The 26,333-nt window shown below is 52.2% G+C and overlaps 2 protein-coding genes across 8 annotated transcripts in view; one reads left to right on the top strand and one right to left on the bottom strand.

The window, feature by feature from the left end:
• The window catches only part of RAI1 (retinoic acid induced 1), a 211,641-nt gene extending 198,930 nt beyond the window's left edge, over positions 1–12,711 (top strand). For 3 of the 5 annotated variants that reach the window (XM_084818184.1, XM_084818183.1, XM_084818185.1), the window contains 2 exons: positions 2,008–2,101; positions 3,224–3,917. In XM_084818184.1, coding sequence (XP_084674310.1) covers positions 2,008–2,101; positions 3,224–3,339 — 210 coding nt within the window. In that variant the 3' untranslated portion in view covers positions 3,340–3,917. The other 2 variants (XM_084818186.1, XM_084818187.1) reach the window with 2 other exon arrangements.
• Positions 12,385–26,333, bottom strand: part of SREBF1 (sterol regulatory element binding transcription factor 1) — a 45,862-nt gene continuing 31,913 nt past the window's right edge. For all 3 annotated transcript variants that reach the window (XM_084818189.1, XM_084818188.1, XM_084818190.1), the window contains 9 exons: positions 23,954–24,120; positions 22,842–23,010; positions 22,362–22,470; positions 21,372–21,475; positions 20,251–20,383; positions 19,219–19,369; positions 17,277–17,462; positions 15,824–15,935; positions 12,385–14,546 (listed from right to left, as the gene is read on the bottom strand). In XM_084818189.1, coding sequence (XP_084674315.1) covers positions 14,323–14,546; positions 15,824–15,935; positions 17,277–17,462; positions 19,219–19,369; positions 20,251–20,383; positions 21,372–21,475; positions 22,362–22,470; positions 22,842–23,010; positions 23,954–24,120 — 1,355 coding nt within the window. In that variant the 3' untranslated portion in view covers positions 12,385–14,322. The remainder of the gene's footprint in view (positions 14,547–15,823; positions 15,936–17,276; positions 17,463–19,218; positions 19,370–20,250; positions 20,384–21,371; positions 21,476–22,361; positions 22,471–22,841; positions 23,011–23,953; positions 24,121–26,333) is intronic.

Raw genomic sequence — 26,333 nt, 5'->3', positions numbered from 1 at the left:
AACTTTCTGATTCTCAGTTGTGCAGATCAGAGCTCTGTGCATGCACAAGTGTGACAGAGAAGGGATATGTTTCAGTATAGACATTTGTGCTAGGGCTGCAATGAATATCCACTCATTTTTATAATCACCAGGCTGGCCCTGCCATAAGGCAGGGTGCAGTGAGCTGCTTCAGGTGGTGTCCTGAAGAGCAGAGAGAGGAAGGCAGGAGCTAGTGTCTGCATGGTACAGCAAGACTTTTTCAAGTGTTGGCCCTAGCTAGGAGGGAAAGATTACTCTTCAGCCTGCAAATTACTTGAGCTGATACTGATAACTGCCTTGAAAGTAAGGTATTTGACACAGCTGAACTAGTTAACAGCCAAAAAAACCCCTCAGCATTAAAAACACACACCTCACTGAATATCTGTGCTGCTTCACTGCTGCCTGGCTTTGTGTTTTCTTTTGTTCCCATCTGCTGCTGCTTCTCATTGCCATTTTCCCCTTCTGGATTGGCTGCGGCAACCCACGTAACATTGATTATGTGTCTGCATGACATCATCGCACCAGGTGTAACGTTGTGACGTCCTAAACAACCACCACCACATGGGTCGCCCCAGACCATCAGAGTAAACAGCAGCGAGGGCAAATGAGAGCGAGGGCGAAGAAGAAAAAGGTACCGGGAAGCAGCAGCAGCAACCAGGGAATTAAAGGATGCCACCAACCCTGACACAGCGCAAGAAGGATAGCGACGAGTGCTGAAAAAGCCACCAAAAATGGAAGGCGCTTTTCAACGTGAAAACAAGCACAAAGCTGGATTAGTGTTTTCGGCTTAACTTTAACCTGTGCTCAATTTCGTTTTATCCTTTGGTGCTATATCAAGAGGTAACCTCCAAGTAATCACGCAGGTGTGCCTCTGGGCATCCTCTCAAGCAGGGGTGGGCAGAAGGTAGATCTCCACATGTTTTGGATCTCAACTTCCAGCATTCCAGGCTATTGGCCATGCTGGCAGGGGCTTCTGGGAGTTGAAGTCCAAAATATCTGGAGATCTACCATCTGCCCACCTCTGATCTAAAGCAGACTTCCCCAACTTGGAGCCCTCCAGCTGTGTTGGACTGCAACTCTCAGCATTCCTCATCTAGCCACGCTGGCTGGGGGATGCTGGAAGTTGTAGTCGAACACATCTAGAGGGCTCCAGAGTGGGGAAGGCTGATCTGAAGGCAAGCAAGAAGCCCTGAAGGGTTAATGGTAGCCTCTCTTACACAGGGATAGTCAATGGGCTCCTTACAAGCCCAATCTCGCCTAGGAAGCCATCTTAGCTGGCCTCTGGCAGCCATACCAAATTTTGACCAAGGTGTGCTTATAAAGCCACCACCACCTCCTCCTCCTCCAGTTTCATTTGTAAAGAAAAGAACATAACTTTCAAAAGTTGTGAAAGGCAATGCCTATGTGAACGATACATTTTTCTTTGAGTTTTGTATATAATTCCCTGAAGGGGTTGTGTTGTGCAACAAAAAGCACGTCATCTCCCTGGACTGCTGTGTGGAGAACAGTGTGCTTTCTGAGAATACAGAAACTGGTCATCTCTGCTGTACTGTGAGAATGGAGGGGCAACTACCCTAAACCACAACTAATTCAGGTAAACATTACAAAAACCTACAATACGCTCAAGCCCTCCCCAAGGAACAGAGAAGGATGTGTCCAAATAATGACCTCTTTCCTGCCACATGGAAGTCTCCAAGAAAAGCCAGCTTTGCAAAAACTTCCTGACTTATGTTAGAGCAATACGACAATGGAACCAATTCCCTAGGGAGGTGGTGGGCTCTCCCATACTGGAGGCGTTCAAGACGAGGCTGGACAGCCATCTGTCAGGGATGCTCTGACTTGGATTCCTGCATTGAGCAGGGGGTTGGACTCGATGGCCTTGTAGGCCCCTTCCAACCCTACTATTCTCTGATTCTGTGATAATGTCTGTGTCACTAGATCTCATGGGGATCTCTCTCTTTTCCTTTCTTTTCCCCCTGCTGACTGCAGAGATGTTCCAGTTGTCAGCAAGTAGGAGCAAGCATTGGCTGCTGCCATAAGGGGTGTGCCCAAACCTTTCACTACACATGTGCCATTGATACAGGTAAGATTACCACCAGCTGGAATAGTGTTTACAAGGATTCAGAAAACACTTCACCTTGTTTCTTTTGTGGAACGCACTTGGAGCAGAGAGCATGTCTTCATTTTGGGATAAATATCTGAAAGTGAGATGGGTACCCAGACGTTCCCGCCCACCCTCCATAGCAAACAGCATCTGGCGGAGAGAAAAATGCAGTCAAACATCCATCCCCACCCCTCTTCACGGCTGCTTACTAATATTTTATTTTAAATTCAGGAGAGATCCTAACTTCCAGCATCATGTCTCAAGGTCTTCCAATAGCCACAACCACCAATAGAGGAGGCACTTTAATTATTATTATTTTTTACTGCGCTTTGTATTCACATACCACCCAATAATTAAATTCTCTGGCTGGTAAAACATTAAAGCCATTTAAAGAAGCAATACACAAACATGAAATCTAGAACAGAATAAAGCCAGCAACAGCATTTTTAAAAAAGTAAAACCAAAAGCAGCAAATAAGATGCGCACAAAGGATAGAAAAAGCACTAAAAGATGTTAAGATCAAAAAGCTTGGAGAAATAAAAAGGCCTTCACCTGGAACCTCAAAGACCACAGTGTAGGGCAAGCAAGGACCTCTGGGAGAGCATTGCACAATTGGGGTGCCACCACTGAAAAGGCCCTTCCTTGCCCCCCATTTGGCAGGGGTACTTGGACTTGTCTATCTTTCTGTTCTCCTTTTTTTCTCTGCATTGTCTTCCTCTCTCCCTCTCAAAAGAAAGGTAATGATCCCTTTTCAAAAAGGGCGATGACAATGCAATAGGCACCACTGCGGCAGCCCACATTGGATGGGAGCATAATCCAGATGCTGCTCCCAATCCAGTAGTTGAAGGCCCCCATTCTACGTAAGACAGGGCTTCTTGTGTCCTGCTGTTAGTCCATTTGTTGTCCCAAAAGCCATTTATCATCACTTTGGTTTGGATAACGTGGTGGTTAAAGACCTGTTCGGAGATGGTAACTAAACGGGGCATGGGGGATGTGTGTGTGTGTGTGGGGAAATATTATTCCCACAACAGGAGGAGCAGGCGGAAGGGGTCACAAAAAGACACACGCATGTTCATTGCCACTCCTCTGCTCTGTTTGCAGGTTGTTTGTTAACCGAAGAGACCTTCTTGCTGAACTGCCCCAGACATAAGGTAAGTGAGCAAACATTTCAGAACAATGGCTTTGTGGCTCCTACCACTGTCTGTCCTTCCTTCTGAGAGACCAGCATGGGTCTACTTAGCCCAGGACAGTCTCCTTTGAATGCCAGCGACTTTCTGCCAAAGATTGCTTTCCAACGCTCAGCTCTTTTTCACCCAAGATGCCCAGGATTCAAACCCAAGACCTTTTGTGTGCAGAGCATGTGCTCTCTCGCTGTGCTGGGGCACCACGACCTGTGTTTATGCTTATGATTCTGTAGAATTCTGCAGCCTTAGGAACTCAGATTGCTTTCTTTAAAAGAGAGAGAGCGCAAGTTTTTAGCCCTTAAGGGTGCAAAGACCGGCTTGGAAGAAAAGTGTTGGCAATGCTGGCTGAAATCCCAGAACTCGGAGAAGAGACTGAGCAGAATTTGCACCATTCAGGATATTGGTTGTTAGCCTCTTCCTCATTCAAATTTGCAACATTCACAGTACCATACATGATTACTCAGAAGTAAGTTCCATTAAGTTCCATGGGGCTTACTCCCAGGTAGGTGGGTATAGGCCTTATTCACTCTGCAGAATTTAGCCTTCCTTTGTTCAGAAAATCCATCTGTTCAGATAGCCCTTGCCTCTCTTTGTGTGTGTGTGTGTGTGTGTGTGTGTGTGATATATATATATATATATATATATATATATATATATATACATACATACATACCTGTGCACAGGTACACACCTCTCCAACCAACAGCTGAATTATTATTCATTAGCTGGCAGGAGGAACCATATGGCTATCTTCTCTATCCAGGCAATTTGGATATCCATCTGGCCAGGGCCAGTATCAACACCTGGCATCCTTAATTTTTATGTGTCGTGCAAAGAGCTTTCTTTTGTCCGTCCAGAATTTACTGCCCATCAATTTCACGAGATGACTCAGAGCTCTAGTATTAGGAGAGAGGGTGGGTGAGAACCTCTGCACATGTTCAAAAGCGCACTCGGCCCGGGAAGCCAGATTATTTTATTTTTACTTTTGGGAAACAAGGATCAGCAACCCTCCAGCGAATGAGAGCATGCTGGCACCTCTGAGCCCAAAGGCAGGCCCTCTCCTCTGTCTGAGGCCATTGTCTGCCATCGAGATTAGGCCTCAGCCGTGCCTCTGCGCAGCTCTCGCCCACATCTCTGCCAGCTCTACAAACACACCGCTTCGGGCTCTCTGGAACATGTTTACGTCCCAGTTCCGGCAGCATTCCCCAATACACGGTTGCATTGCTCCTTCGGCGCCTCTCGTTCCCCCGGTCAGCCTCGCTCCCTGCCCGGAGCCATCCCTGCAAGGCTGAGGAGCAAAGCTTCGGTTGTGGGGAGGCCATTCCTTCAGTGCTGCTGCGATGGCTGCCACGTCGTCCCTCCTCCTTTTTCTCTCCTCCCTGTCAAGGAAACAGGAGCCAGTCGCTGGAGGAGGAAAGGCCTTTGTCTTGCCTTCGTAACTGCTGACCAGGCCTCCGATATAATTTAATCACCACAGCGAGCGCTTCCTGCCGCCCTTCTCCCTGCCACACCAATGGTTGCACCTGGTTATTGGCAATTTAAAGCAGAGACTGAGGAGAAGGGGGGGGGAGATGCAGACAGGGACCTGGGCGCAGATTGATATACATTCCTAAACAACGGCTAGAAATCGGGAGGATGTCCCTCTTGGCAGCCCCGCTTTGTAGGCCTTTCCTCCCCCTCCATGGCAGCCATTACAGGCCCGGCCTGTGCGACTCTTTCACCATGCACACCTCCCCTCAGCGAAGCTGACAAAGCTACAGCCAGCTTGGAAGCACCTCTTGTTGATTTACACAAAAGCAGGGGCCTTTAAACCTTAGAAAAACACTCCTCCAAAGAAATATTTGGTTTTCTCAAAAAGATTTTTAGATAGTGCCCTCCTTGCTTTGTCTCCCCTTCTCTCTTCGTGTGTGTGGCGTGTTTGGTTTTAAAACCGAACCAGTAAAACAAGCGCTCAGATTATGAGGGGAAGAGCTGAGGGGTCAGCTTAATGAAACCCACAAGCCCCGCTGCTTGACTTCCCTCGATTTTAGCCAGATGTAAAAAGCCTCTTAAAAAGAGGAGATACGGGGGCTGTCAAATAAGGTATAGAGCCTCTCCCTCCACTGGGATTCAAGCACTGAGTTAAAACAGTCAGTCGTAAACACTGAAGTGACATTTTTCCTTGATGAATTTGTGGGTTTTTGTGAATGGATACTGTGCTTTTTGTGGCCCTCAAAATGGCTTACGTCGTAGAAAAACAAAACAAGCAACAAAACCTTCTCTGATATAATTGTAAATGTTTTTGTTTTTGTTTTAAAGCAAAACTAAAATAATTTGAAAATTATTTCATGCTGGGGTTGTTGCCCATAGGACCACAATGCTTCAGGGCAGCATCTTACATATATTTAGGGTGCAATCCTATGCATGTTTAGACAGAAAAACAGTCCTACACTTCCCAGCATCCCTCAGCCAGCCATACTGGCTGAGGCATGCTGGGAGTTGTAGGACTGTTTTTTCTGTCTAAACATGCATAGGATTATGCCCTTAGACAAAAAAAAAAGTCCTAAAACTCTCAGCATGCCTCAACCAGCATCTGTTGGTTTGGGTTTGGGTTGGGGGGGGGGGGTTGCATTTCCTGAACCTCTAATGTCTATATTTTAATATTTAGAATTTATGTAGCACTTTTTCTCAGTGTTGAAATCGATCCCTTTTAGCTGCTCAGCAACATTAGGTTCTTGGCTACCACGTTTGTTCTGTTTTTATTTTTCAAAAAATGGCTCTTCCCTTCTTGCTTGCTTGCTTGCTGTTTTCTATTTCTATCTTGCACATTAGCAACATTTATGCATGCACATAAAATAGCACATGGGAGACGGGAAAGCGGTTGTGGTGTCAGGGGGTGAAAAGGCGTGGGTGTTTGGTAGACCCAAGAGGCCTCACAGTACCAATTAATGGAGGCCAAACGGAAGGAGGAGGGGGCAAGGAGATACCCAGGGAGCTCAAGGGAAGCTGGAAACCCAATTGCTATTGTGAACTCGGTTCAATAGAAGACAGCTTGCAGGAGCGATAAATGTGTTTTTTTGCTGCCCCCTTGCGATGTGTAAACCACCAGCCTGGATTCCTTAAAAAAAGAAAGAAAAGGGAGGGAAGGGAAGGGAAGGGAAGGCAAAGGGGCCATAAATGCATCTCCACGGCCTGTCAAGAGCATGTTTTTATTTTTTATCTGGGACTGGCGTAGCCACACAGCAGGCGTTAGCAGCATGAATTATTCCCAGTGAATGAAGCAAGGGAGTCCTCTAGCTGTCAGCCACCAGCCCCGGCTGCATCAAGACAGGGGCTCTTTGCGGTCGGTCAGTGGCTGCCAAATCCAGGACCAGAATTCCGGGGGTGGATCAGGCCAGCAGGCCGCCTGCTTTTCCTTTGTCGAGGGGGGAGACTGCGTATGCGGAGAGCTGGCAAAATAAAACTGCCCCAGCTGAGCAAAGGATGAAGGGACCTTTTCTGTCCCACTCTTGATGTATTTCTCTTTTTGCAGAAGCAGCCGTTGTAATGCACCGACAGAGAAGGGAAGGTATCGCCTCCGTGAAGTCACAGCCTGGGGAAGGGGCGTTGGCGTTTGCGTGCCCCACGGGCAGCGGCTGCAACCGAGATGAACTCCGTCTGGGAGAGGCAAGGAGAATGTAATCCAGCCGTGCTGCCCTCTCCCGCCCCCTCCACGTTTCCTTGGCAATAGTACTTCTACTGTGAACAGACCTGGCCACACGCAGAAGTCCCTGGCTCCCATTCCAGCTCCTGTCTGCTCAGGCCTCTGCAGCTTCACACCAAGCTGAACCCAGCGGGCACAGAACCCCAGCCCTCCTCCTAACCAGATCCCGGGAGCCCTATTTAATCTCCCAGTGGGCCAACACAGGGCCTTGGCTCCAGGTTCCAATTCCCACCTTCACCTTCGGAATTCTTCTGAGAGCCGTTCCAGGTTGGCGCCAAAGCAAAATTCCAGTTCCGGCTTTTTCTCCTTGCTCCATCCCTTCTCTGAACACTATCCAGAGCCATCCAGGAGGGAAGAGAAATTCTGTTTCCCGGGTTTTATTCCTCCCCTCTCCTTTCCCTCACTTAGGAGCTGTAACCAATACTGATAAGCTAAGGTCTTCTACCTGGGACATGGCTGCCGACAAAACCCGGCCTGAAGCTTTTTTTTTTTTTTTTAATCTTCCCTTTTCTGCGTTTCTCCTTGCAGAGAATCTTGAGAATATGCCCCCTTACTTTGGAACTTACATCCTTGTGCACGTGGTCGATAACGTTCTCGGACCCAGTCCCAACAGCACCAGTCACAGTAACATTTCCAAACTCTCGTTCTCTACACCAGAGAGAGACGGGCAGGGGATGAGGCCAGACGGGTTGTAGCAGGGAGAAATGCGGCAGCGTGCAACAGTCGCCGACTGCATTGTCTTTCTCTCAAAATGCCGGACTCCGAGAGCTCTCCGAGCCCTCTGCCTCTTTTTTCTGATCTGATCTATTTTTGCCTTCAGCAAACCTCATGGTGCGTGTGCGTGTATGTGTGTTTCTGTATATATATGTGATCAGCGTGTAAAAAGAAGCACCCCGACGTTTTTTGAAACAATGCCGCGTCGCTTTGGTTCGTTCGCTCGTTCGTTTTGCTTTTGTCCCTGTCCCCACACTCCCCTGCCAGCACCCCCGCCACATCCATTTGCCATCCTCCTCCCCCAGGTTCGACCCACACCTACGCGCCTCATGCTCAAAACAGGAATGCCAGCCTCCGCCCAGGCTGTTCAGACCAGCCAGGCAGCAGAAAGGTCTTCGAACTTCATGCAGTAGGTTGTGATTCAGTCTAGATTTGTGACCCATGCTTTGCCTGCAGTGAAACTTCACGGCGAATTACTAGCTCCTTGCCTGGCAGAACTGTCTGCGAAACTTTAAGGCGGGGGCAGGGGGGCAACACGCTTTGTAGCAAGACTAGCAAAATTGATCAGGGTCCAGGGCAAGTTTTGCACACACCTAAGTTATGGCCCCATAGCGAGAGTGGGCCGGGGGGGGCTGCCCCCCCTACATTTTCTCTGCCCTCCCTAAACAAAATTACAAGCAAATAATTAATACACAGTTTACAATTCTGTCTTTAAAAGGCCTGCAAATGAGATGAACGCCCCCTCCTACTTTTTTGGCAACCTCCCCCCCCCCGCCCCCGAGAACTTTTAGTCTAGCTCTGGGCCTGCTCAGTTGTAGCCCTCTTTGTAGTCACTTAGTCCATGTGGTCTCCACGCATATCTACAATACACTTTTAAAGCCAATCTCGCTGGGTTTGCGTGACCCCAGTGCGTGCCAGCACACTGCTGGGGCTGGGAACATTTTCACGCCTCCGCTTTGGCAGCGGGTGGTCGCTGGGCAGACGCCCACTGGTATCGACTCCTAGCACCTGCCCAGCCAGTTGGACGCCCTTCACCTACCTACCACAGGATGCTTCCAGGATGCCACCGCAAGCCACTCTCAGTGGGAGCGAGTGGCCCATACCTACATTCAGCAGCATGTACGACTGGCTCTGCAGGCGCTGGGGTCAATGTAGGTGAGTTGTTTCCCCTCCACGCTTGCAGTGGAGTGGGGAAAGGCCGTTCACCCTCTTCAGGGGCGGAGAGTGGGATCCAAGTGCCTCCCTGGTCGTGCGGTCAGCTCCCCAAAGCTGCCCAGTCACTCCAAGCCCCAGGCGCTCACCTTCGTTTTAGCAGCAAAAGCCTTTCTGTCGAATCCGTTGTGAACTCTCCAGGGGAAGACAGCGTTCCACCACCCCTGTTGCTCCCTGGCTCTTGTTAAAGAGAGCCCGACACGCCTTTACCCATGAGGGATCTTCACTGGGGAGCAGCTCCCTCAGCTGCTTGCGGCACCTCACGGCACTGCGTGCATGGGTTGTGCAGGTGTTACACACAGTTCCCGGGAGTTTCCTGGTCAGCACCATCCCTGCTGCCTTACCCACGAAGGTGCTCCTTGAAGGGTCAGGTAACTCCCAGTTGAGGTCAAGGGGCAGAAAGGAGACCCAGAACATGGAGCCGCCATAGCACAGATTTTGAGGAATGTATGTAGATTCACATAGTAGATAGGTCTGTTGGAAATCTGGGCTGAACAGAGGCAGATGGCCAGGAGAATATAGCTTGCCTGAGCAGCCAAGGTTGTACCATTTGAAAACTAATCGCGTTGGGAAGAAAGCGGCCTTTTGCTTCTCTCCGCCTCCCCCCACTCCTCTCCCCAAACACCACAGGCCTCACTCCAGTCTGAGGCCGTTCTCAAGTGACCTACGCCCACATACACACGCGCGCGCACACATTCTTTTGTGCTGCCCCATAGCAGATTGTCACCGGACCCTATGCAATTTGTTTCTACAACGTCGCCTTAGGGGATGTCCATAGGGCGCTTTGATGGAAGACCAGAAATACGGACAACAGTGCCTAAAAGGTGGGGAGAGGGACCGTGAGAGAGATCATTTTCATGTGGGGTTATGCACCTCTTTCTCTTGCATGGATTGTGCCAATCCAACAATTCCCCCAGTGTACTAGAGGACTTGGGGACAAAATCCATAGGGACTGGGTATGGGTTCCACAAGAACAAATGCGCCTCATTTGCATCACAGCCCAACAAGAACTCCCCCATGGACTTACATTCATAGAGCACTGAGAAGCCACCTAAAACAAAGGGACCTTAAGATAGGATTCTTGCTGTGGCTGCTAAATCAACACCAAATATATTGTTTCAGGGAGCTGTCTGTGGGATCGGGGTGGAAAGTGAGTTGGCACGGGACCCGGTCGATACTCTGATCACAGTGGCCGATGGAACAGATCTAAGCAAAAGGCTAAAATGGACTCCCCCTGCTAATAAGACACGGAAATTAACAGATACAGAATATGCATAAGAATCTTCAGTTGTATAGAATGTATATATGTTTCAAAACTCCATTTTGGTGTTGCGCAACTCACAAAGAGGCACCCCTCCAGCCACCCCTGTGCTGCTGTCCTGATCATCGACCAGATGGGGCCATTTTTCCTCTCCAGGTTGGGTTGGCTTCCGTTGCCCCCGTTAAAAGTGATCATGCCGACTTCCGCTTGTAACCTGTCTGTTCATAGTGCTCCGTGCGCTCTACCACCGCCATTGCTACACTTGCCCATCTCGCTCACAGCTTGCCGCTCAAGGTTTGCTGGCAAAGAAACGTCCGTTTCAGAAGCACACCTCAAGATGGCAGGTTGGGGGGGGAAAACCCTCTCTCCACGGCATCGTGAACTCAACGACCCTGGCTGTCTGTGAATGGCATCTTGTACATAATGACTGTAAAATGGCGAATCGTGTGTATTATATATTGCCTCATTCTATAGTGTATATATATGTATACATATACATATATATAATATATATGAAAGATGTAAATGTTAAAACTAGTGTTCTTATTTAGTATATTGCTTCACACTGAAGATTGTGTGTAACAAGCTGTTTCTAAAAGAAGTTTATTTTCCTTAAGAGTTAAAAAAAAAAAAATCAGGTCATTGCATTCAAAACATCAATAAAGATTCAACAATTGTTTTGGACGTTTGTAGAGTCCCCTAGTAACCTATTTTTCTGCCATCCCTTCCTGTGGATAGGGCCAGATTCACCAGTTCACAAAATACATTACAGAGAGTAGGCACAAAGCCTGGGCTCTCTTCGGCCAGTCCAATTCAATTCATGTGTGTCTTAATCAGGCTTCTGTAAAAATCCCCCACAACTGAGATCAAGATGGAAACCCACTGATCACAAGAAGGGGGGTAACTGTGGCCACATTTTCAGGTGGAGGAAGGTTTAAAACATTGGCAACTTAACCAGTATGAGAATCGTTTCTGCAGGGCAGAAGATTTCAAGGTCAGGATGGGAAAGAGGAGGTGGTCTGTGAGCATGCATGCGTGGGTACAGATGTTTCTAGAGAGAGGACTTCTGCCACTAGCATTGGGCAGCTTTTCCTCCTTGACCATTTTGTTGGGGTCCTTTGTGATAAGAAAAAAAGACAGAAGCAGCAGTGGGGAAACACAGGCTTACAAATGGGAGACATCGTTGTCTGGACCCCCATAAAACGTTTGTGTCGGGGCAACTGCAGGACGAAAGTTTCATCTGGAAGCACCCTATGAGTGAGCGCACTAACCATCTGAGGAGGAAGTATGATATAACATGTACCTGGATAAGAGACTGCATGGGAACACGCTTGCTTGGAGATAGGATGGAACACAGATGTAACGGTGATGTTTCCCCTACACATCTACTGTTTAACCACTCTGAAGGCATGTTCACGTGTGTATGTTCATTGCTCAGTTACTGCGATGTCAAGGGATTATTTTCTGGGCTACTGAATCATCACTGATCTGACCCCACTGATATAGAAGGTCTATCATTTTCCTATGTTATCCCAACGGGAGTTCATTCACATTCAGCTGCCAGGAGGGAAATCTAGCACTGTGCATGTGTGTACCATCCCAATAATATCGTAATACAAAAAAGGCTGTCCATAGGCGTTGAGGATTCATTAATCCATGCGAAGCAGGTCTGGCCATACAGAAGAGCCTGCTGGATCAGATCAATGGTCCAGAGATCTCCCTGGGAAACCCACAAACAGGGCATTGAGGTAGCAGCCCTCCCCTAATTCTGGCCATCTAGCAACTGGTTCTCCGAGATAGACTGCTCCTGAACATGAAAATTCCATTTCTGGCGCTGACAGGTTTTATTTATGTAAAGTATTTTTATGCCGCTCCTCAGCCAAAAAGTATCCCGGAGCAGCTTACGGATAATCGGTAAAACAAGACCATTCCCTGTCCACCGGTTTGCACTCTAAAAAGACACGACACACAAGGAATAAAGGGATGAGGAGGGGAGAGGTGAAAAATTCAGCAGAGCTGACGGCATGGCCCTGCTTCCCCTCTCTCGTCTCCCACAGTGCAGCCTGCTGGAATGGCTGCTGGTGGCAACAGCTGAGAGGGGAGGGGTCCTCAATGGGGTGGTCTTCAGGCAATGTTTGTTACTGCTTTGGCCTGTCCCTTATCCTTTATAAATATCTATAAGAAGAGTCTTGCTGGACCGGACTGTCCAGTTAGTCCTGTTTTCCACAGTGGCCAATCAGAGACCTCCAGGAAGCCCCCAGCAGGGCAGGAAGGCAACCGTCCCCTCCCACCACGGGGGTTCCGTGCCACACTCCCTCTGGACCTTGGGGCCCCATATAACCCACATGCCTAAGAGCCACAGATCTGTCCTCCGTCTCTCAATCCATGTAACAGACCCATGTGGTTTTTGTTAAAATGGCGTGAATCTGTCCTCCCCCTCCTCTCCATGACCTGGCGGAGAGTCAAGCCAGCTTCCAGCTTAATCCGTCCCATCCCCCTTGTTCAGTCAAATGCCACAGTCATAGAGATATAAATAAGTAGGTTTTTATTTTATCATCTGTACAAAAAGAAGTCGCACTACGAAAATAACTTTCAAATGGAAGAACCGTGGCTGCGCATTGCAGGTTGGAGAGGAACGGATTACAGTGTGTGTGTGTGTGCGCGCGCGCGCGCACGTATGAAGGGAGTACAATTCCAGTTTCCACCATTCTGCCCCTCCATCACTCCCATCCTAAAGGGGGGGGGGGGACCATAGCAACAGAATCCTCAACACAGTGTGATGTGGCCATGGCTGGGGTAGGAAGAGAAAATGAGGTGCAGCCATCAAGGTTTCCTTCCCAACCAACGGAGCCCCCAGGCATCCTAAATTAAGATCCCCCCCCCGGCCGCTATTTCACTTCGGGTACATTCATAAAACGAAACAAAGCGCACACGCATACCGGTGTGCTTTTTCTTAAATAGGGTTCCATCCTTTTTCAGGCAGGGCTCCTGTGCCTTTAACAGTTGCTCGAAGGGCAGAAATCCAACAGGAGAAGAAGCAGCCCTTTCCTACCTGCCTCTTGCCACCTCCCAACACACCATCAAGACGTCTCAAAGCCAAGGGAAGAAAGCTTCACCTGCTGAGCTGACAGGCAGACATAGAACAGCTCCAGCAATGGGGGGTGTGGGGGGCTGGCTGCGTTTGTACGGCAATTTCACTTTGGAGCGGACGGTTGTCCCAAGGGTTGAATGATGTGGGGAAGGAGGGGAAGGCAGCAGCAGTTTAATGAAATCCACAAGTCCCAACAGACGCCCGCCCCCAATTTAGCCAAAGCGTGGTGAGGGAGCCGTTGAAAGAAACACCCCTTAGCACCCCGCCACACAACACAGGCCCTGGCTGGGCTTGCGGGATGGAGGAGCGAGGTGGGAGATGGCCAACGGCCAATTTGCTCCGGCACAGCGGAGCAGAGCCCAGACCAAATGGCTCAAAACTATCCACACTTGGCCGAGATTCCCTGCCATGCCAGGAATCTTCCACCAGGGGTCCCCAGGGCCTTATTACGGAGTGCCGCTTCCGGGAGGCCACGGGAATCGGGTGGGCGGGCAGTGCAGGGACGGCCACGGGAAGCAGGGCTGTTGCCGAGTCATCGGCCGGCGCCGAGATGCCACAGGGGCTGCGCGAGGGGCCTCCACTAACCCCGTGTGCATTTGCAGGTGGGGTGGAGGATTAGATCATGGGTGGGGGTGAAGCAACCCTGTGGCTCTAAAATCCAAGGGACGCCCAATTTTAGAGGCACAGCCAGCCCGTGACACATACGCGCACCCTTCCCGTTTGAATAGCAGGAGCGAGAGAGACCCTGTGACCCTGCCCCCCCACAACCCCTCCGCCTCCTGAGGCAAACACCACTACTTCCTTATGGTCTCCCCACACGGTCACTTCGGTCCCCCAGCACACACAACAGCCAGGGCGAGCGGGAGCATCCCACAGATGTTAGCAGGAGGTGAGAGAATAACCCCGTCGATGCAGCAACAGGTACCTGGAGGGAGCGGGGCGTCAGAGGCCTGCAGGCTGAGCTCTCCGCATCCTGGGTCTCGCCTCCAGCCACAATTGGAGGGAGTGCTCCCGGCTCCCCCCTCGCCCCCCACACAAGTCCCTCGTGCCGCCTGTCTAGGTGGAGGTGACGGTGGAGCCGCTGCCCAGCCGCATGATCATCTGTTGGCACTCGTAGAGAGTCCGCTTGTCGCCCAGCTTCTCCAGGGAGCGGGCCGCCTCGGCCAGCATGCCCACCCGCTGGCCTGGCCCCAAGAGGAATGCCGGGGGCAGGTAGGAACAGGCCAGCAGCAGGGCCTCGGCCTGCTCCCGCGCCGTGGGGCGGCTCTCCTGCTCGCTGGCTGCAAGGAAACAGCAACGGAAACTCAGCTGGGGCAGAGTGGGCATGACCAGGACCATCAGGACTGGGCAAGGAAGGAGGCAGGTGCTGGCAATGTCAGGCTGCCTTGCAGACAAGCCCAGCAGCCCCAGTCCTTGTCTCCAGGCCCGACGAAGAGATACACAGCTCAGGCCCACTGCGAAGGCGAAGGAGAAGGCGAGGGCTCTGTCCCCAGACTTCCAAATAAACCACACCCAAGACTTCTAGGCCCAACCCCGTTGCCATGAGACCCCACCCACAACGGGAATCAGGCCCTCCCCCCAAACCTCTGCCTTCCATCTTGGGAATCTGTGATACCTGCCTGGCTCTGGGGAAAGAGGAAACCCATACGGAGAGGGAGCATTTCAGCCACAGAGGAGGGAGGGCAAGACAAAAACAGCTGATACACACTGGTTTTGTCGTCTTTTTAGAGCTGGGGTGGCTCAGTCCGCTTCCTGCGGCTCCCGGAGCTACGGTGACCCTGCCCTGAGGTTCCCTTAGTCCTAGCAAGAGAAAGCCTGGGTTTCCCTTGCCACTGGGGCTAGCAAGGGAAACCGTTCCCTGATCTACAATTTCAGAGATAAGGGATCGCTTTTCCTTGCTAGCGCTAGCCAGGGAAAGGCCAGTCCGGGAAAGGCCAGTCCGGGGAAGGGAGCGGGAAGAGTGTGTGTCTGGAGGGGATGGGGGCTGTGTGCATGTGGGGGGGGGGGTACGAACGCAGGTGTGTGTGCATGTCTGAGTGTTTGGAAGTGTGTGTGAGTGTGAATGAGTACGTGTGTGCCCATGAATGCAAATGTGCCACCCCCAGCACTCCAGCAGATACCTGATGCAGCCCTCAGGACCAAAAAGGTTGTTCACCCGTTTTACGGTGTATCATTTTGTATTTGTTTTGTACGAGAATCCTCCCTTCATAAAGAGTTCCCCCAAAATGCACCGGGAACCACATCCATGTATCATTTCTGTCTTGCAGGGGAACCCCCCGCCCCATGCCTGCACACCAGGGCTGCTGTGCGCCAGCACGGGAGACGAGGCCCACGTCTTCCGTTTCATACTCCAGTTGCAAGGCAGAGTTCCAAATAAACCCCTAACACAAACCGGTGGCTTTTCTTTCCATATCCCTGCACAAGCAGAGATGCCATCCTTTTCCTCTCGCTGCTTGCAAAACTCTTTCAAAAGTAACAAGTGGAGCGGGGAGCAGCACCACGAACCCCAACACAGCACAGCGCAGACCGAAGGAGTGCAAGAAAGCAGCTCGCTCACCTCCTTTGGTGCTCGAAGCTCCCCTCCTGCGCAGGCTCCGGTCCAGCAGCTGGTGGGTCCGCGTGGGGCTGGCTCGGGCCATCAGCCTGGCTGTCGCCTCATGGAGGAAAACCTGGGGTGGAGCCCACAAAGTTAGCAGGCAGCAGATGCCCCCAGCAACACCATTGCATCCTGCCAGAACCACAGCGCCGAAAATGGTGAAGTTCTGTCGTCATTTGCCGGGGGTGGGGGGAGAACAGAAAGCGTGGGACGCGGAAATCAAGCAGAATCTCCAGGAGCTCACTGTGGGTGGCTTCTTCTTTTCTTTTTTTAGTTTTTCCTGCCACTGCTTCTTTAGCAGCAGTGTAGGTCCCGGAGGCTACCAACCACCACTTTTTACCTCAGAACGCCTCATGTGTTGCATTGTTCTGGGTCATTCTGGCAGGGGTGGGAGGCGGGGAATGCTGACCTTACTGGCGGCTGCCATTTTTTCCCATGGTTGCCATTTTTCCCCCTGTGGCTGCCATTTTTTCCCAGACTGCCCCAGAATGACTTAACATTTGGGGCAGTTTGGCGGTGGGGAGAAGCAGCAGCTGCCAACCAGTGGACACCAAGAAGAACCAAAAGTCTGCCGGGTGGTAAATTCAACCCCTCAACTCCATCCCCCCTGCCAAATCACCAACGTGAGTTTCTCCCCCTTTCACCACTTGTGAATGGGGAGGTGAACTGTGGGGAGGCATTTCAGCTCGCCTTTATGCGGACGTCCCACAATCCAGGCATTCCTCAGAACCCATCTCATCTCTGATGCTTCTCAATCCAGTAGCCTCTACGGCAACCTGCCCCAACCTGGTCCCCTCCAGATATGTTGGACTACAACTCCCATCATTCCCATCATTGGAACGATGGGAGTTGCGGTCCAACACATCTGGAAGGCCCCAGATTGGGGAAGGCTGCTCTAAGGTGCCCCATCTCTGCACACACTCAAGCCTAGCTTCTGTATTCAAAGTAACTAGGGGTGCATACTCCAGGATCGTAGCTCAGCGGCAGAGTGCCCGCCTTGCATGTCAGAGGTCCCAGGTTCCATCCTTGGCATCTCCAGTTTTTAAAAAAGGACCAGACAGCAAGGTGATGGGAAGGATTTCTCTTTGCTCAAGACACTGCAGGACTGCTGGATCAAAGGGTGGGGGTCCAGATTAGTGCCAGAGGCCGCATTACCCTTCTCTGAGGGGTAGGGTTTCAGGGAGGGGCCTCGCTCAAGGCCTCCGCAGGCCAGATGGGCTGGCCCGGCAGGCCAAATTTGGCCCGTGGGCCGGAGATTCCACATCCCTGTGCTAGACAGACCAGGGATCTGCCTCAGCCTAAGGCAACTTCATGCCTTGACTTCAACTTGCACCCTCACCCACGGGGACTGCCTCTCAGCCCCGTTGAGGTGCCAACTGGGCTGGATGAGTCTGGGTTAGCCGGCCGCACTCACCCTGTGCATGGCGGGCCTGTCCGCTTGCGCCAGGCGCCGGAGGCTGCTGAGGTCCTGCTGGAAGCCGCGTAGCTCGAGGGCGGAGGCTTGGTAGGGGGGCCCAACTGGTTGCATCGCCTGCATCTGCTGCTGCCACAGCCTCGTGCGGGTGATGAGCAGCAGGTCGCACAAAAGGAACTGCACCGCCTGGGGGTGGGAGAAGGGGGGGAAGGCTGGGTGGGTGGACGGAGGAAACACAGACGAGAGGAGGGTGGCATGGAGCGGAGGGACCCAAAGGCCCAGGGGAAGTGGCAAGGAGATGGTCTCCCACCCCGTATGCTGGAGCCCTCACTGCCCCCTCCTTCTTCTCGCAGGCCCCAGGCTGCTGCGGTAACCATGCGCTGATAGGGAGCAGCCTCGGGGCTGCACTGGAGGGGCATTGCACATTGTTGGCCACACATGCAATGCAACTACAATGCACCCCCGGCACCGCCACAGCCTCCGCCACGCCACAGCCTCCTGGTCCCTGCAGCTGCCGTGGACACCGGGGGTGCTGATCGCTCGTCCTCAGGAACGGCGAGGCTGGGAAGTCTGTGTTTCTTCCCTCCAAACCGCTCTTGGGCCAGCTCACCCGCCCCCCGTCCCTAAGCATCCCCGGTCATAAGGACGTAAGGAGAGCTCTGCCGGATCAGACCCAGGGCCCATCTAGACCTGCATTCCATTCACACAGCTGTCGACCAGGAACCTCCAGGCAGGGCATGAGTGCAACAGCACCCTCCCACCCGCACTCCCCAGCAACTGATACACATAGGCTCACTGCCTCGGATGCTGGTCCAACCCCCTTTTAAAGCCATCCAAAGTGGTGGCCATCGCTACCTCTTGTGGCACCCATCACTAAGAACAGAAGAGGAGCCCTGCTGGATCAGACCAAGCGTCCATCTAGTTCTGCACTCCATTCACACACTGGCCAACCAGCCGCTCACAGGAAACCCACCAGCAGGACATGAGTGCCACAGTGCCCTCCCGCCCATGTTCCCCTGCAACTGGTGTACACAGGCATACTGCCTCTGATACTGGAGGGAGCATGCAGCCATCAGGACTAGTAGCCAGTAGCTCGTCTTCTAATCCCACACCCATTTGGTACTTAGCACCTCCCCTAGTCCTAAACTCCCCTCTCTCAAAGATATGCATCAGGGAAGCCTTCCCCAACCTGGTGCCCTCCAGATGTTTCGGATGAGAGCTGCCAGCCCCGCCGACCACCGGCCGTGCTGTCTGGCCGTGCTGTCTGGGGCTGGATGCTGTTTCTTTTCTGTTATCATTGCATGTGTTTCACTGTTCTAAGCACATTTTATTTATGATCATAAGCCACCTTGTAAGCACCATTTTTCTTGGTGGAAAGGCCGGGTACAAATCAGATCAAATGAATACATAACGGGAGTGGCACTCCAAAACATCTGGTGGGCACCTGGTTGGGGAAGGCGGAAACTGGCCCACACAGCTGCAGAAAGAGAGAGGGAACGGGACGAAAGACCCATGGCCAGAGCCACCCACAGCCAGCTGGTGCGTTACCCACAGTTTTCCTGGAAAGGTGTTTAGGGATCCCTTGTTTAGGGATGGGGAGAAAGGGAGGTTGTGCAAGAAGTGGATTATTTCACAGGCAGCCTGAAGAGCGAGTGGGGTCCTTGCTGATCTCCAGCCACAACATTAGGCTCTTCCTGCAACGCTTGAGCCCACCAGTGCACCTGGTGGCTCTGCCCACATTAAGCTCAACCCCAGCCGTTTGCAACAGCCATGTTTGGAATTCCAGCCCCTAGATGCCGTGGCTATTTTCTGCCCCTGCACTGTGAGAGGCTCCGCCTTCAAAGCACGAGCATACATTAGCTCCACCCACATGCCAAAGCATCGCCCCAGGTTCCACCTGGCTCCCCCGCCCCACTCTGCCTCAACTCCAGCAGCAACTCACTCTGTCAATGGCACTCGGGGGGCTGTTCCCCCCCAAGCTGTCGCACAAGTACTCGCCAGCTTTGTCACACTGGCCCAGGCTGCAGTCTAGCTTGCCCAGCAGCATCCGTGCGGCCTTGAAGGTATGCAGTGCTGCCCTGGGAAGAGGATTCCTACAGTGGGGAGAAGGAGCAGGTTGTACTGGCGATCTGTACGCATGTCCAATCGTTCCAGGAAACCCCCATCCCACCTTTAGGGATCGGATGGCACATCCAATCAGCAGAGCTGTGTGTCTGCTACTGCAATGCCCTGCAAGCACAGAAGAGCCACAGAGTGTGGTTTGGGCCACCAGATCCCGTTTCCGAAAACTCTCAGCTTTGGCTTGCTGTTGTTTGAAAGCCAACTTTCTAACCCTTATGATGGTGGAGAAATTCTAGAAAACATGTGAAACTGCAGAATTCTAGGAAACGTGAAATTGCAGAATTCTAGCAAACGTTAAACTGCAGAATTCTAGGAAACGTGTGAAGTTGCAGAATTCTAGAAAATGTGTGAAACTGCAGAATTCTAGGAAACGTGTGAAGTTGCGGACTTCTAGAAAACGTGTGAAACTGCAGAATTCTAGGGAACGTGTGAAGTTGCAGAATTCTAGAAAATGTGTGAAATTGCAGAATTCTATGAACGTGTGAAGCTGCAGAATTTTAGAAAACAGGTGGAACTGCAGAAGCCAACTGAATTCAGGTCAAACAGAGGGCTTCAACACCCTGCCTGGCTCCTTCCTTGTCCCTCCCCAGCAGAATAAAGTGCGCAAAGTAAGAGACACGAAAACAAATGTGCATGGATTGAGAGCGGCTTGTAGAACCCAGCTTCACCCAAGCCAAAACAGGATTGGATCCTTCCTGTTTTGCTTTAGCACGAGGGAACACGCCGCCCCTGCTTGCACCGTTGATCTGCCGCCTCTGCACCTAAACCCCCTGGTGGGTCTCACGCTCCAGGACGGTGCTGGGAAGAGGATTCCTACAGCAAAGATTCCTTTGCTCCCACACAGCGCACTTACTCAGACGCCTGGAGGGCTCTCGGCATGGACTCCACCAGAGGGTACAAGCGTTCCGCTGCCTCGTCGTCCCCTTGCAGCCCGTGGATCGCCATGGCAACCACGGATGCCCACCAGTGAGCAACGGGGTCGGTGCCTAGAGGAGGGAAACGGTGTCAGGCAATGCAGCAGAACCGGTCAAAACGCACAACCTCTGTGGGCAGGGAGCCAGTCCCTCTGCGCCTGGATGGCTTGGTTGTCCCCGTCCATCTGCCCTTGACAGGAAGAACTGGCCGCCAGCCTCAGGCCGCTGTCTTGCAGCCTCTGATTCATGGTGGGGGAACCTCTTCTCTGTTGATGGCCTCATCCCCTCATGGGTCATGTCGGGGGCCGAGTGTTGATGATGGGTGGGGCCAAAGGCAGTGGTGGGCAGATGCAGACCTTGAAATGGGTCTCCCCTTTTCTCTGCCACCCCCTTTTCTCTCTCTCCCTCTTCCTTCCTGCCCAGCAGGCTGCCATGGAAGGGACATATCTAGCTTGCCAGAGGTCGGAACTGATCGCATGCAGAGCGCTTCTGAAATAAAGCTGAGGGCCACAGGTTGTCCACCCCTGTTTTAATCCCCGGGCATTCCCCCTTCAACGCTTAAATTAAGAATACAAAAAAGAGTCCTGCTGGATCAGGCCAAAAGTCCATCGGGGGCCAGCCAAGAACCTCTGAGAAACCCACAGGCAACATCCCTGCCCCTCTGTTCTTCCCCAGTAACTAGTATTCAGAGAGATATACAGAGATATACTAGAGCCTAGATTGTATACTAGATATACAAGGAGGTTTGACTTATCCATCATGGCTAATAGCCATTGCCAAACCTCTCCCTTTTCTCCCCCCGCCACCTCTTCCTCCTTGTCTAATCCCCTTAACTATGCTCTCTGCAAGAAGTTCTTTCTGTTGCCTGCCCAGAATCTCCAGCCCATTCCCCTGACGCCTAGAATTGTGGGAGAGGGAGAAATAGTCCTCTCCTTCCGCGTTCTCCACACTGCAAACCCCTGCTTTCATCCACTCAGCCCCCCTGATTGTCTCCCCTTCCTCCACACTCATCTCCAGCCCCTATTCTGGCCAGGCCGGCTCCCGGTTTGGCGAGGTTCACCTGTTGTTGCATCCATGTTGCTACTGATGGAAGGAGTTGGGCTGGGAACAGCGTCCGCGCAGTTGTTGAGAAAGTGCAGGTACTCCAGCGCATCGGAAAACTCCCTGTGGCGAGACAGGGGGAGACAGAGACGTGTTTGGGACGCTGGTTCTAGCTCAGACTTTCAACCCAGTCGTGGGCCTCTAGCTGGGGGAAGGCCTAAAGCAGGGGTGTTGAACCTCTTCAGCTCTAGGGCCAAATTCAGCTTCGGAGAAGTTCTCAGGGGCCGCTTTCCAGTGTGGGCAGGGCTGAAAGCAAACGCAGCAGGGCCAAAACACCAGCATATTGTAGCTTAAAGCTCTTCCGGCCAGTAACTAAGGCTTAGGAGAGGCATTTCAACCTCTTAGAACAGGGGGGCGGGGGGGAAGCACACAAAAGCTGGGCAACAACAACTAAATGATCAGCAGTCAAGGAAAAGGGCTGGGCTAGGGGAAAGGGTGTGGCCTTCTGGGGAACCAGGATTTGGCCCACGAACCTGAGGGTCTACACCCCTGGCCTAAAAGGAAAGTCCCTCTGTTTCTCCAATCTTGGGCTTCTAAAGAACCTGTTAGAGTCAAGGTCCTGCGTACCTTAGGGAAATACTTTCCTCCCAAATTTTGTTTCCCAGAAGCCCCCTGCAAATGAGATTGTGTCATGATGCACTGCTGTTGCCAGGATAATTGTGGGGTAGGGTGAGCAGGCGTGGTGGGGTGGAAGGGCCGAGGGAGGTCCGAGGGAACTCCAGCTCAGATGGAGGCTGAGCCAAACTCAATGGCAATCATTTCAGACACACACACCCCACTTTAAATTCGGGCACCATCCTTACTTAGCATTCAGCCATCATAGATTTGGGGGAAACCCTGAAGAGAGAAAACAGGACTTGTCGGAGTCAGGTGGGAGAGCTCCTTGTAGGAGAGTGGTGCTCGAATGGGGGCCTGAAGAGTTTGAGTCAGGGTTCGAGTTCTCCCTTACCCCTCACTGTGGCTGACAGGCGTTTGGCTTTCTAGCCTGGACACGCAAGAAAGTGCCTTCTCCAGCAAATGTTCTCGAAAAAGCTGTGTCACTTGAGCCAGGGGATCCGCTGGGAACAGAAAGAGCAACTAGTCAGAGGGCATCACCCAGGCAGCACAAAGACCCTCTCAGACTGACGGGGAGCCTAAGAGACTGGAGGATGCCTCTTTTCCATACTCCATACTTTTCCATACTGGAGGGACAGGAAGCAAAATGAGTGCAATACGATCGATCACTTTTTTATCCAGCACTTCCCTTAAGGAGTCTGCAGTGACATACATCAGTTCCCACCCGTTTTATCCTCACAACAACCCTGTGAGGTAGACCCGGCTGAGAAAGAGCCCCCTGACGAGCTGCATAGTTCAGCTTTGAGTCGAACCCAGGCCCACCCACCCCTGCTTCCCAACACCAACTTCATCGCACTGGTCCGCGTCTCAGTACCTGGATTGCTGGTGGAGCTGTAGATGCTTTCCCGCGGGGTGCTCTTCACGGCCCAGTCGCCATCCACAAAGAAACGGTGGCCCACAGGGTGGCACAGCCACTGGAGGGCCGGTGGGACGGTCCCGCTGTGGGACAGCAGCACCTGCCGGGCACTGCTGAGGAAGAAACGCTGCACCGCAAAAGCGGAAAGGCAGAGTCAGTCAGAGAACTAAGAGGCCATCCCTGTACTATGGGGGTACGGAACCTCAGGACTGTGGCCCAAATCCGGCCTTGCCAGGGGTCTTCTTCTGGTGCTCTAGGGTTCCCCAGATGGCCATGCCCCCTTCCACTGGCCACACCCCCTTTCCCCAACCACCAACTGGTTTCCCCGCTTTGGGTTCTTTCTTCGGTTCCAAAAGCTTGAAATGCCTCTCCGAAGGCTTAGTGGCTGACAGTAGGAGCTTTAAGATAAAATATGCTGCTATTTTTGGCTCCGCCCCTTTTGCCTTCGGCCCTGCCCACCACTGAAATGTGGCCCCCGAGAGCTTCTCCTGAATGGAATTTGGCCCTTGAGCCGAAAAAGACCAACACCCGTGCTGTTTGCAAACATCAGCGCCCTATTCTTTCCACAGGCAACCGGGCCAAGGGCTGCTTCCAAGCCTTCCTTATGACCAGGGTGGCGTGGCTTGAAAGCCGAGTGGAAACCTCTGAACCAGAATCTCCTCAGCCACACCCCACCCCGACAGCAGCCATTTTTTGTGGTGGCTGATACGTGTCTTGACAGAGTACCCCCAAACAACTCAACATCTGCAGCATTTTGGGGGGAAAGGGATGGAATGGCAGGTGCCAAGAAGAATACAAGGTAGTGGGGGGGGGGAGCTCTCCCCATCCCCTTAAGTTCACACACCCCTCCAAAAAGCACCAAAATGTTCCCCATGTTGCTGCCTGAAAATGGGGCAGCCAAATGTGGGGGCATTTCGGTTCAGCTTTGGGTTGGCTGAACTCAACACCCTGAGGGAAGATGCCGAGGCAGACAAGGAGCAGAGAAAATACCAGCCTGGGCGGAGAGGCTAGGCCCAGATGGAAGAGCGGAGGGAGCGCCCGCCCTGCTACATGCATACATATGCACGTACCGCCAGGAAGTGGCAGCATCGGTGGAGGCTGGTCTTCACCCGCAGCGCTGCCGCCACATAGACCTCGGCCAGCGCCGCCACCGAGAGGGTATCGCCTGCGCACTCGGCCAAGTTGACAGCACCCAGCGCCATGTTGATCGCAGACAGGTGACCTGCCACGTGCTTCCCTGTAGAAGGCAGGCAAACTGTGAGGCTAAGATGGGGCTCGGCAGACAACGCTCGCTGTCAGGAAGCGCCTTGGCGGCCCCTCTCAGTAGATTCCAATAGCCAACTCAAGACACAGATGAAAGGGTTTCTTTTCAAAGCTTTAATCCTTTTACAACTTCATGACTCTTTCAGATGCTAATCACCAGTGACTAAGCAAGGAACAGCAGAGTAGCCTATGCTCTGGGTAGGCAGTTGATCCCCGTTTGAAAGAGAGTCACTTGAAGACCCAGAACTTATGGTCTAGGGAGAGATCCTCCCTCTTTCCCTTGGGTCCACGGGAGGTGGCCATTGCTTGCGCACCAAACGGGTGCTATGCCTCCTTTCCGCGCCCTCCATCGCTCGTCGCTCCCTGCGCCTGCGTCGAGCAAGCCCCCTCCCGCACTCCCTCACTGCTAGGGTCACTATCTATCTCAGGAATGCCGGCAGGAGGAATCTCTGCCAGGTGCTGAGCCTGTGAGGGATGAGCTGGCTCCTCTCCCACCGATTGTTGCTTCTCCTCAGAATCAGAACTGCTCTGGGGCTCTCTGGGCTCAGTTTCCACCCTGACACTCGCTTTCCCTCAGGAGAATTTCAATCATGGCAGGGTGGGGGGAGTGAACAGGCCCTGTCAGGAATGGAGCCCCCAATTCAGGTGTAGCGCCAGTACAGGAGGACAGTCGTCGGCTCGTAAGAGTGTAAAATAAAAATTGGAACCAAGTTCTGACAGTGCTGTTGCGTGGGCAGCAGTGGTCAATTTTTGAAAGCCTGGATGTCGAGTCTCGCACCCTGCGGTCAAGAAGGAAGCCCTAAGCAGTTGAGGGAAGGCTGCAGTTGACCGTCAGGAAAGGAAAGGCATTCTGTACAAGTACAGGAGTGCTTCTCATTATGACCAGGGCTGTCACCTGATTAAAGGCATCTTTATCTGAGTCAGGGTGCAATCTTATGCACATATGGACAGAAAAACCTCTTACAACTCTCAACATTCCCCTGACAGACATGTTGGCTGGGGGGTGCTGGGAACTGTAGGACTTGCATAAGATTCTGCCCTAAATCTACACAGATTTGCACATGACAAAAAAAAACGTAAACCATTCTAAAGGTAAAAAATAGTATAGTTGGTTTTTAGATCATGAACAGGCATCAGATGCTTTGAAGAGGCATCTCCCCTTCTCTTTCTCTCACACACACAACACACACATAGAGGAAGGAATGCCTGTTCGCGGCCTGTTACATTCTGGGCCAGGGAGAGAGATGGTGGAACCCTCGGTAGCACGCTGTGACAAGTTTGCACGGCACTTTGAGGATAAAGTCGCTCAGATTCGTCATGAATTGGACACCACCATTAATGCAGTTCCATTGGTAGAGGCGTTCAGAGCGCCGTCTGGTCCAGTTTTATTGGATGAGTTTCAGTTACTGAGGCCTGAGGATGCGGACAAGGTGCTTGGCCAAGTCCGATCGACCACTTGTGTGCTTGACCCTTGCCCTTCATGGCTTATTAAATCAAACAAGGAGGGGTTGTCCGGCTGGGTCCAGGAGGTTGTAAATTCCTCCTTCAGAGAGGGAGTGGTGCCTGCCGCTTTAAAAGAGGCAGTAATTAGACCACTCCTGAAAAAGCCTAACCTGGACCCAGAGGATGTTAACAATTATAGGCCAATGGCCAACATCCCCTTCCTGGGCAAGGTGCTTGAGCGGGTGGTTGTAGGACAGCTCCAGGCACTGTTGAATGAAACGGATTATCTAGATCCATTTCAATCGGGCTTCAGGCCTGGTTTTGGAACGGAAACTGCCTTGGTCGCCCTGTGGGATGACCTCTGCCAGGAGAGGGACAGGGGGAGTGCGACCCTGTTGATTCTCCTGGACCTCTCAGCGGCTTTCGATACCATCGACCATGGTATCCTTCTGGATAGGTTGTCTGGGTTGGGCGTTGGAGGCACTGCACTACAGTGGTTCCGCTCCTACTTGGATGGCCGATTCCAGAAGGTGGTGCTGGGGGATTATTGCTCTGTGCCATGGCAATTGTGCCATGGGGTTCCACAGGGCTCTATTTTATCCCCCATGCTGTTTAACATCTACATGAAACTGCTGGGGGAGGTTATCCGGAGGTGTGGGCTGAGGTGCCATCAATATGCGGATGACACCCAGCTCTACCTCTCTTTCTCATCAAAACCAGGTGAGGCAGTGGCTGTTCTGAACC

This window comes from Heloderma suspectum, chromosome 12 (genome assembly GCF_057233095.1).
Source record: "Heloderma suspectum isolate Gila_16-S chromosome 12, 16-S_ref, whole genome shotgun sequence".
NCBI classification, from domain to species: domain Eukaryota; kingdom Metazoa; phylum Chordata; class Lepidosauria; order Squamata; family Helodermatidae; genus Heloderma; species Heloderma suspectum.
Note: the sequence above shows the minus strand (reverse complement) of the source record. Positions and strands in the feature narration are given on the sequence as shown.